The sequence below is a fragment of the Zonotrichia leucophrys genome, chromosome 5 (assembly GCF_028769735.1).
Source record: "Zonotrichia leucophrys gambelii isolate GWCS_2022_RI chromosome 5, RI_Zleu_2.0, whole genome shotgun sequence".
Taxonomy (NCBI): Eukaryota; Metazoa; Chordata; class Aves; order Passeriformes; family Passerellidae; genus Zonotrichia; species Zonotrichia leucophrys.
Window position 1 is genome coordinate 3292415 of NC_088175.1, and position 10777 is coordinate 3303191.

At 45.2% G+C, this 10777-nt stretch overlaps 1 protein-coding gene across 1 annotated transcript; it reads left to right on the forward strand.

Annotated features, from left to right (window-relative positions):
- The first annotated feature begins 1663 nt into the window (after positions 1–1663).
- Positions 1664–10268, forward strand: CDCA4 (cell division cycle associated 4). The gene is made up of 3 exons (XM_064715342.1): positions 1664–1799; positions 4955–5035; positions 7433–10268. The coding sequence occupies exons 2-3, from the start codon at positions 4997–4999 to the stop codon at positions 8189–8191; spliced, it is 798 nt and encodes a 265-aa protein (XP_064571412.1). The 5' UTR covers positions 1664–1799; positions 4955–4996; the 3' UTR covers positions 8192–10268.
- The last annotated feature ends 509 nt before the right edge of the window (positions 10269–10777 follow it).

A 10777-nucleotide genomic window follows, 5' to 3' on the forward strand; every position in this document is an offset into this window, starting at 1 on the left:
AAAGAGATGACTGAGTCTTCTTCCAAAAAGCAGACCTTGTTGTGCTATGGAAATATTATTTCCTCCTGCTTTACTGTATGACGCTCCAGCTCTTGCTGTTTCCCAGCCTTTCCTACAGAACCTCAGCCGCAATCCTCCAGCTCCGGCTGCCTGTCCCACCCTCTCTCCAGCTCCTTCCCCTCCCCGTCCCGCCGCGCCCGGGGGCGGGAGGCAGCAGCTGCCGCCTGTGCGGCGCTCGGCAGCCCGGGCCAGCCGCCCCTCCTTCCCCCGGGCTGCTCCGGAGCAGCCGGCACGTAGCGGCTCGGCCGGGAGAGCGACCGAGAGACGCTGCGGCGGCCTAAGTGCTTGCAGATGTGCAGCTGCATCGGGCCGGGGTCACGGCGGCCAGCAGGGTTTAGGGAGGGGGTTTCGCTCAGCAGGGCGGCGGCAGCTTTAGGACAAAATTAGTTAGGTTGGAAAAGACTTCTGAGATCGAGCCCTGTCAAACAGGACCTTGTCAACTAGACCACGGCACTAAGTGCCACGTCCAGTCTTCCTTCAGCACCTCCGGGGATGGTGACTCCACCACCTCCCTGGGCAGCCCATTGCAGTGCCTAATCACCTTTTCTGTGTGGAAATTCTTCCTAATGTGCAGCCTAAACTCCCTACAGCTCAGCTTAAGGCCATGTTCTCGCTTGCGCTGTCACTCGTTCCCTGGGAGCAGAGCCCAAAGCCCAGCTGGCTGCGCCCTCCTGTCAGAAAATTGTAGAGTGGTAAAGTCCCCCCTGAGCCTCATGTTCTCCAGGCTAAACACCCATAAGCTGCCTTAGCTGTTTCTCATAAAACTTGTGCTCCAGACCCTTCACCAGCTCTGGTCTCTTCTTTGACACGCCAGCCACCGTAATAGCCTTCCCGAACTGAGGGGCCCAGAACTGGGCACAGCGATCCAGGTGTGCTCAGCACAGGGGGACGATCCCTGGTCCTGGTGGCCACACGATTCCTGACAGAGGCCAGAATGCCCCCGGCCTTCTCGCCCACCTGGGCACTCCCTGCTGACTCGTGCTCAGACGGCCGCTCCCTGCGGGCTGTGAGGCATCACCCCCGCCCCCAGCACGCGGGTTCCTGGCTCTGGCTGCGAGACCCGGGGCTGGCGGCCGGGCCCGAACAGGAAATGCCACAGGCCTTGCTAATGGAGTGCTGAGGCCTCCTGTCACCCCGCGGGGCGCAGCACCGGGTCTCTCCGGCCCTTAGGGAAGTGGCGCCTGACGGCGGGGAAAGCCTGGACCGGGGCGGCCAACGCTCGCTCTCCCCTCCCCCGCCAGGGCTCCCCGCGGGCTGCAGCACGGCCAGGTCTGAACCTGTTCCCGCCGGAGCCCGTGGCCGGGAGCCCAGACACACCGCGGGGCCTTGGCTGCGATTTGAAATCGGGGCGGCCCCGCCTCCCCCCCGCCCCCGCCTCCCTCAGCCTCTCACGGCCGAGGGGCAGGGCCCGGCTGCCATGGCAACCCCACAGCCTTCGAGGGCGGAGCCCGAGGGTGGGACAGGCGGGCGCTGTAGCCAATCACAGCGGCGAATGGCGCCTGCAGCGCCGGGCGACAGCCAATAGCAGCCGCTGTCGCTCCCTGGTGGGCGCGGTCTCTGGGGAAGGCCCGCCCTCGGCGGACGCGGGTCCCTTTGTGGGGTTTGACAATAAGATGGCGGGCGGGGGGAGGCGGGGCCGGTTGGCCCCGCCCGTCCCTCGGGCGCGGAGCGGACGGTGAGGCGGGAGCCGAGCCGGAGATCCTGTGCGGGCGTGCGCCGGCGACAGCAGTGACAAGGCGGTGAGTACGATGGGCTGGGTCGGGCTGGGCTGGGTCGGATCCGCGGGAAGCCGGTGCCGGCGGAACCCGTAGAAGGGACGGGATCGATTCAAAATGGCGGCGAGAGCGCGGGGGATGAGTAACCGCCGGGAGCGCTGAGGGGGCCGGGGCGGCGGGACAGGGGGCCCGTTCCGCACTTCTCCTCCGCTCGGTCCCTCCCGCAGCCGCGCTCCCTCAGCGTCCGCGCCTCTCCCGGGCGCTCCGCTGCCCTCCCACTGCCGGGGAGCTCCCCCTCGCTCCCCGCCCCGGTCCCGCCTCTCCCCCCGGCTCTGCGGGCTCCCCCTGCCCAGCGCTCCCGGCCCCCACCTGCGTGTCCCGGAGCTCCTGCCCCATCTGCCCAGCCTGCCCTTCCTTCCCCGGGTGCTGGGACCCCTTCCCAAATCTCTCGAGTGCCGAAGAGGTGCCTGCCAGCCCCCTACGCCCCGGGGGTGGGCAGACCCCAGTGCTTCACAGGGGCCTTTGTTCCAGTGTGAATAACGATGCTTCTGGCCTTACCATCTCTCTGCTGTGGCTGCATCCCACCTTACACCTCGACACCACCACATGGGCACACGTGCATGGCTAAAGAGGAGGAGTAGCTCTCTTTCCGTCTTTTTCTCCACTGTTACACGGAGCTTTGGTTCCTTCCCACGGTTCTTAGAAAATACAGTGTTGGAGTAGAGAGGATTAGAGTGGTAGAGGGGAGATGCGGCCCTTTCTTGCTTTCCCGTGCTAACCATCATCACTGTACTTAGGGCTGTACAAAAAGCAGCACCGTGCTTCACTGAACCTCCAGCACTGGCCTGGGTACGTCTTGTCTGCTTTCTCCTAAAGATAAGCACTGCTGAAATTCCCTATCTTCTCTGTAAGCCCAGTTAGTGGGAAGCAGCTTTTTTCCCTTAAGTACTTAACTATCTCTTTGGCAGCATATCACTATGAGTCCAAATTGAGTGTGAACCTGGAATGTCTTAAGTGGATGCTCTAATAAGAATTGGATCAAATTTCAAGCACCTTTTTTTGTAAAGCAGACTGGGAATTTGTTGATCCTAAAAGCAAAACTTGTAATGAATTACATAATGCTGTGCTATTATTTATTAAAAAAAGCAAAACAACAAAACCCACAAAACTCCTTTTCCCTGAGTGCACTGTGCTGCAGTTAGCTGCTGTCTCCTTGACAACATTTTTTTTTGCATAGCTGTTTCAAACAGCAGTTTAGTTGAATACACAAAGTTTGGGCTCATGACACTGAGGTAGCAGAGGAAGAAAGGAGATGATGTAGCTCATCCAGATTCTGCCTCTTGGATGGAGAAAGGTGCTGCTTGAAATTACCAGGGGGTTTTGAACACCTTGACTCTGAAGCACCAAAAAAGGTTTTGCACAATGGCTAATGCTTTATACTAACAGAGGTCCACGTGGTTTGGTTATTGACCTAGGGAAGAACCTGGAATCACATGCAGCAGGTTTTGCACATTATTATATTGCATGAGAAAACTTTCCCTCTGTAGTATGTAAATAGATAATAGATTACAGACTGGCCTGGTCTGCCAGCATCCCATGTCATTTAGGCTGTGGATGTGATAATGGCTCTTTCACCAACAGCAACGGTCCCCTCCTGCATTGTCCAATATCTTGGGAGGCAAACAGCCACAGCCTCTCCCTCTAAAATTGTCAGATGTACCAAATATCAATTTGTTTTTCTCATGACTGCACAATCTTTACCTGTGGTTCTTGGCAGGGGGGTGGGGGGATGTTTGGTGTTGGACGTTTGCTTATGCCCTTGTCACCTACCCTCCAATAAAGTAGAAATTTTGGGATTCAAATACTTACTAGACACAGGCTCTCAGAAAGATCACTTTTCATTTATAGAATGTGTTCAAAGTGTACCTGGGGAGCAAAAACTTCTGAACTCTTACAGTGTCATAAAGTGTTTGCCAGAAATAAGAGATAGTTTATTGACTTGATAGGGTGTCTGACTGAAGTTGTAGTTCAGATGCCTTGAAATGCTTTAGCTGCTGTGAGCTGAGTCCATTAAAAAGAGACTATGAGTTGTTTGAAATACAGTTTCCATGACATAACATCATTTAGTTTGGATATCTGGGATCAAGTCAAAAGCTTTTGGCTTGAGAATGTTAAAGGTGTTTTGTTTTTCCCATTGTAGTATTTTAACGAGTATACAGCTTCTTGAGGAAAGACATTTTTCTGCTGTCCCACCCCCTAGTCCTTTGCCATCCACCTTCTTCCCCCTCCATTTGAGAGCAAGCAATCTTGAAAAATTGTTTGTCACTACACAAAACAGAAAATAAGAACAGATGTCCATGTGCATCCTCTTAATTTGTTTCTTTTCCAGGTATGCATTTCAGTTGCAGACACAGAACTGTCTTGTACTGCACAGACATGTCTAGAAAAGTATCTGAATTGTTTCCATAGTTTATTATAAAAGTTTTTATAGCCTGTTGGAACAGCATTCTTTTTCATTTCAGTAGTTCAGGGAATTGTTGCATGTGATGGGAATTTGTATTTGAGATATCAAATCTTATTATGATTTAAATGGGTTTTAAAAACTCAGCCTTTATTGTTAAAGCAGTTTAATTACTGTCATTACTTTCATTATTGTCATCTTGCTAAGTAAATCTTAGTCATAAAGTTTCTGTGCAGGTATAGGAAAATTCTCTCATGTTTTGCTGTGTTGGAGTTTTGTGTTAGTGCCACCTCATTTTCTCTAGATGCTACAGAGATACACATGAGTTTGTACAACAAAGGTGAAAACTCTAGTTTTGTAATAAAAGTAAGGAAGACTTGCTTTCATTACCTTTTTTTTGTGTACACTTTAATGAACTTTAATGTTTATATGAAAATTTTTGTTTGCTCTTTAAGTGGCAGAGCTGTAGGCATAAGGCAAATGCTGGTCCAAAGGTCAGGGCAGTAGCCTAAGACCTGGAATTAAACTGGCATTTTCCTCCTGCTGCAGATTCTGGGAGTATTGTTGGCCAAATCACATTTGTGCCCTAATTGTGCATTGGGTTTAATGGTACTATTCATGTTTGTGGGAATGATGCTCACATCCTACAGGACAGAGATACTGAAGGAAAACTGCCTTGTCCTGCCTGACATCCTGCTTGCTTCCCTGTGCTTGGCAGGTGGTGCTGTCACTTGTACTGCATGGACTCTTGCTCAGTAGCATGGGAGAAGAGGAAGGACTGCATCAAACACCATTCCTGGTACGTCACTTTTTGCTTCTTAAATGAAACCCTGACCTGGTGCTCTGTGCAAGAACAGGATGGCAAAAAAACTGGCTTTATGATGTAAGATACTAATTGAAAGCAAGTGTTAGAAAAAAATCAGTGAATGCTGTGAAAGGTTTATCTTTAAGAATAGATAAATGTTTTTCCTCTGCTTCTAGGTGCCCAAGTGTGTGTGATGTATTCTTTTTTATTCTTATTTTCAAGTTTTCTCCTGTGCTCTGTTCTCTTGGTGTGCCTTAGAAATGCCAAATTATAGATATATGAAAACCAGGTTAACATTCAATTGAAGTTTTAATTACTCTGCACAAGAATGTAAGCTGAAATAAAAGAAGCTTCAAACTCTGCACAGTGTTTAATGTTTGATGATGTAATCATACATGATTTGTAAACAGTCCCAAAAGATGTTTCTAGAGGTTGTTTCACATGGGGCAGGAAGGGTATGTTCAGAAATTACTGTACATAGAAGTGTTGGAAAAATTAAATAGGATATCCTCTGATAGGAAGTTTGCAGGAATGTCTGAAAATCTGGAAAAGGAGCTATAGAGCAACAATATCAAGTATTTAAAAGGAGTAATGGAAATATGTTGGGTTTCAGGATAAAATTTCAGAAGCAACATCCAAAGTATTTAATACATATCTAATCCATGGATAGCTTTTAAGAAGTTATGAAAAATGACTGCAAGACCAGGTTTATTCTATATTGTAGTCTCTGCACGTTATGATTTCTAAAGAGTTTTGTACCTTCAGTGGAAAGAAATCTTTTAAGAGCTGGCAAATCCCAGTGAAGGTTATTTCATGGATATATACAGCACTGTTACAAGTGTTGTACAGAGTCAGACCAAGTGTTTATCTGGCTACTGTGCTATCCCCAGGTTTTCACAGTAGATAAGCAAGTAATGTATTTTGAAAGGAACAGTGTTGTTGCCCTTTGGTGGATTTTTAGTGTCTCTGAAAAAGCTGTGAGAGAATTCCTTGAAAATACGTGGAATGTACCGTAGCAACCAGAAAAGCAAGGCAGGGTTTAGGGCTTACCAAAGAAAATTGGAGGTTATATAGAAAGACACTGCAATAGTATTTCGGTTTGATCAGCTTTTAGTTGAAAAACTGTTTTGTTTGGATCACTGCCTTGGAAAAAAGCCCCCAAACAGTGGGCAAACAGGAATTCTAAGGACAGAAGATTTTAAAGGAAAACAAGGAAGATGCGTACATGTAAAGATCAGGTATCACCTTTCATTTGCAGCCCAATTTTTTTAAGACTTACAGAAGTGATATATACTGCATTAAAAAAAATACTTTGTATTCCAAGAGACCACCTGCAATATTTGCATGGGGCACTGTTGTCAAAATTAGTGCAGTTCAGAAGAGCTGAGACTGATACTTGAGAGCTACCCCTTGTGTAATTCAGCAAGTGAATTTAGCTGTGAATACTGAAAAGCCTGCATGCACCCTGTGTATTTTTAATTTTTAGCTGGTGTACCCAAGCTATGAATACAGGAATTTTCCTGTATTACAGTCAGTGGGAAAGGAGTACAGATGCCCATACAGAGGATGACTGAGACTGTCCTTACTGGACTTGCCCAGTTCTTATTGGAATTACTCAGTTCACTTACTCACCTAAGGAAGAGAACCAGAAGGACTGCCTTGGGCACCTCTGCTGAATGTCTCAAGTTACATGGAACAAATCTAGATATTGCTGTCTTTGTAGCCAAATAAGCTAATCTTTTCACATGTGCTGCCCATGGGGTTTTTTTCATGTTACTCTATTAGGCATATTAATGTTCTGGAGGGATCAAATCTTTTAAAGATGATGTGCCAGGTTGTATTTTTATTTCCAAAATCAGAGGTTAAGCATGCCAGTAGAAACTCTACTGGCAGAGAGGAATGAGGAGAAACTGCCTCTGTAGCAGAGTAAGGGAAATGCAGCAGGTGAGATGTTTGCTTCTGTGCGAGGCAGCAGCTCCTGGCTCCTGGCTGGCATCAAGTGTGGAGCTCAATGGGCGCTTTCTCCAGTGCCATGCCTTGTGGGAGCCAGGAGCTGGGAGCCCCTGCTCTCTCTGATGCCTTGTGGGAGCTCAGAGCCCCTGCCCTCTGTGATGCCTTGTGGGAGCTCAGAGCCCCTGCCCTCTCTGATGCCTTGTGGACCTGCTCACCCCTGGTTCCCGAATGTCGCCTTTGGGACCTGGTCCACACGTTCCTGACCCCTGTTGTACCACACTGGCCATTCTAGAACATGGTATGACAATTCTGATGTTTCTTTTTAATAAAAGATTAAAGTTCGCTATTCTCTTTTTTAGTACCATTTTTTTCCTCCTCCCTCTTGAACTGTTTATATTGTACATGATTTTTTTTTTATTTGTTTGGGTTTTATAACAGGACACAATGTTTGTGCGAGGATTAAAGAGAAAATGTTTTGATGGTGAAGAAGATATTGAAGGCACTCTGGCTGGTATTAAGGCTATTCCTTCCTACAATCTGCAGCGGCAGTCACTCCTAGACATGTCCTTGGTTAAACTTCAGCTGTGTCACATGCTGGTGGAACCCAACCTTTGTCGTTCGGTGCTCATCGCCAACACGGTACGGCAGATCCAGGAGGAGATGACCCAAGATGGGACTTGGCAGATGATAAATACACAGAGCACAGGGCAGGCATCCCTGGATCGTCTCGTTTCCACAGATATCCTCTGTCGTTCATCTAGGGATCACCAAGCTGAGGGAAAGCATGGGCCAGCCTATGGTACCTTCAATAAAGACTTTGAGAGTGACCAGGCACAAGATAATTCAGAAACTATGTCAACAGCTTCTGCAGTGCAAACACCAAGAAACCTGCAGAGCAACGTGTGGGAAATGGAGAGTCCACAAGAAAATAAAGGAAACTTTCAAAAATCTTTAGATCAAATATTTGAGACACTGGAGAATAAAAGTCCTAATACTGTTGAAGATCTGTTTTCAGAAGTTGACAATTCTTATTATGATCTTGATACTATGTTAACTGGCATGATGAGCAACACAAAAATGGGACACTGTGATAGTCTTGAAACATTTCCTTCTCCAACAAATACAGCTTCTAACTCTAATTGTAAATCTGATCTTAATGACCTTGATCATATTGTGGAAATCCTTGTTGAATCCTGAACTTTCTTGTGTGGAGGTAAAGATCTGTTAATGGGAAGAAAAGACTGGAGAGAGCAATTTCCACAGTTGGTTCTATCAAATCTGCACGAGTATTTTACAAATATCTATATATTATATAGATACATATATTAAGAAGCACTTCATATTGCAAAATAGTGTTAACTCTTAAAGTTAACCTGCAACTTGTAGTGTAATAATCTGATTTATTGTCCACTGAACTGTAAGTACGTATGGTAAAAGTTTCTATGTTGGGGGTCAAAGGCTCTTGAAATTGGGTTCCTTTTACCAATTTGTTTTAGCCTTTGATGGAGGATATCCTCAGGGAGAGGGATTCTCTTATCCTCTTACACTTCTCCCATAAAAATGGTAATAAACAGAAGAGAGAAGAAGTTGGATAACTGGTTTCCTGTTCCCTCCAGTTTCCACTTTGTTACATGACAAAACTCCTACCACACCTGCTGCTTCTGTTTTGTGTCCCTACATGGCTCTTAAAGAGCAATATGCAATAGTTCTTGTTATCCTTGCTAGCTTCTTCTGGGTTTTGCTACAATTTTTACTTCAAAAATAGTTTTAAAGTGTTTATTGGTGTTTAGATTTTTCCAGGTATTTTCCTAAAATATATTTTTTACTACAGATGTTATGTCAGCTGCTAACTTAGTAACTTTCGATCATATCTGCAGTTGATGTATTTTTTGCAAGATTTTCAAAAAGGGATGTTTTTTTACCATGAGCTACCCGATGTAGTTCAGAAAAGTGTATGTAAATGTAAATATGCAATTTTATACTTTGCATTAAAATGTAAGAGCTGTTTTCATGATTCTGTTTTATAGAGTAGTACTTTACTAAATTGAGAATTGTACATCTATGCTTTTCATACTCCACATATTTGAGTATCATTATAGGAAGATCTTTGATCTAGCTAGACACAATTACATTTAATTCATTTCAGACCATACTTTTTTGTTAACTACAAACCTAAATGATGCAGGTTTTTATTTATGTGTATTTATATGTAAATGTCATCAAGTGAATTGTTTATCATTGAAGTCTACCATCAAATATTTGTTTATATGGGATAACTATCTTGCACTAATTACTACAAAAAGTGTTATTAGCGGCCTTTTAATCTCACTGGTTGGTATGTCATGATGTCTTGTCATAATTAATATGCTCCACTCTTACCAAGGGTTTCTTCTTGGCTTTTTTAATAACAAAAAATGTAATACAACATGGGATGGTGGTCTTTTCTTCCAGCACATTTGGTTTAGAGTGTATCTAACTAATCTTGTTCCTAGGAGACTTTTTTGGGGGGAAAGGGATAATTTGAGTATAGCCTGTGATTTCATTATAAAATAACAAATGTTTCCCATCAGAAGCTGCTACTGGGGAAAAGCCCCAAGCTAGCAGGGTGTAGGGAAGGGGGGAAATATGGATTGGTTTGTAGAATATGTGGGCCATGGCTGTGCCAGGGGAACACATCTGTCAGTAACAAGTTGTTTTCTGTAGATGTGAGCCAAGGCAGTTGCTGAAGAAGAAAAGAGAACCTTGCTGTGTGTGACAGGCTCTGCCTTGCCATGAGTGACCTCACCTACAATGCAGATTCTCAAACCTGACAGGGGATTGGAGGTGCCAAAGGGGTATTAGAACATCTGAGTATCACTTCAAGAATAAAGAGACCACTGAGCTTACCTGCTGTTGAATCACCTGCTTTGAGGAAAGATATCATTTAGCTAAATTTTGCAAACTTAACAGTTGAATGTGTATTGGCTCCATCTTCTGAAACTATGCACTTTGTGTGAGTCTTCAGTGAACTAGAAGATGTTTCCTTGTATTAAATTTGGCATAACTTGTAATTGCTGTAGTTAAACTTTGATTCATAACTTCATGTTAAAGGAAGAAATAACATATAGGCACTTGCACATTCAGTCTGCAGGACACAGCTGGACCACAGAGAAGCCCATGCCTTAACTGAGAGATCACTTATAGCTATTGCAGCAATAAATGCTGATTCAGGAGGATCCAAATATAGATAAAAACTGTCATATCTCACAGTGAAATAAAGTTGGCTTATGTGGCAGTGTTTGTTGTAGTATCAGAAATTCTGTCAGAAATTATAAATCTGCAGGTAATTTTTCTTGATGTTTTCCTGTGGGTGAACCACAGAACTGGAGAGCAAATGCCTTATGTAAAACAGAGAACCAGTTTCAGTTTTATAAAAGGAACATCAGCATTGATTGGAATAACTAAATATCTTCTGTTCCTCTGGGAAACTTCTCCAAAACTGCTCTGAACTGTGTTGAAAACCCACAAGTTTGAGCAACTGTGTGTGTTCCCCTCTGCCCCCATACCCTCCATTTTCATTAAATGTGCAATTTCATGTTAAGATATTTTAAAAATGCTCTTCCCCACCTCCTTAGTGTGCATCAGTCTACACATTACAGACAGGAATCAGAATAACTTGTTCATAACTGTTAAACTGTGTATGTCAAGTGCACATGTGTGTATTTATAACTCTATACTTCATCTAGCTGGGTGCATTCCTTTACTGGGGAAGCTGTGCCTACTTAAAACAATTTCTAGAGTCCA

Bases quoted from the DNA above. Each gene is read 5' to 3' on its own strand.
- CDCA4 (XM_064715342.1), top strand. From the start codon at position 4,997: ATGGGAGAAGAGGAAGGACTGCATCAAACACCATTCCTG. The intron at 5,036-7,432 runs GTACGTCACTTT...GTTTTATAACAG, and splicing joins TGCATCAAACACCATTCCTG to GACACAATGTTTGTGCGAGG.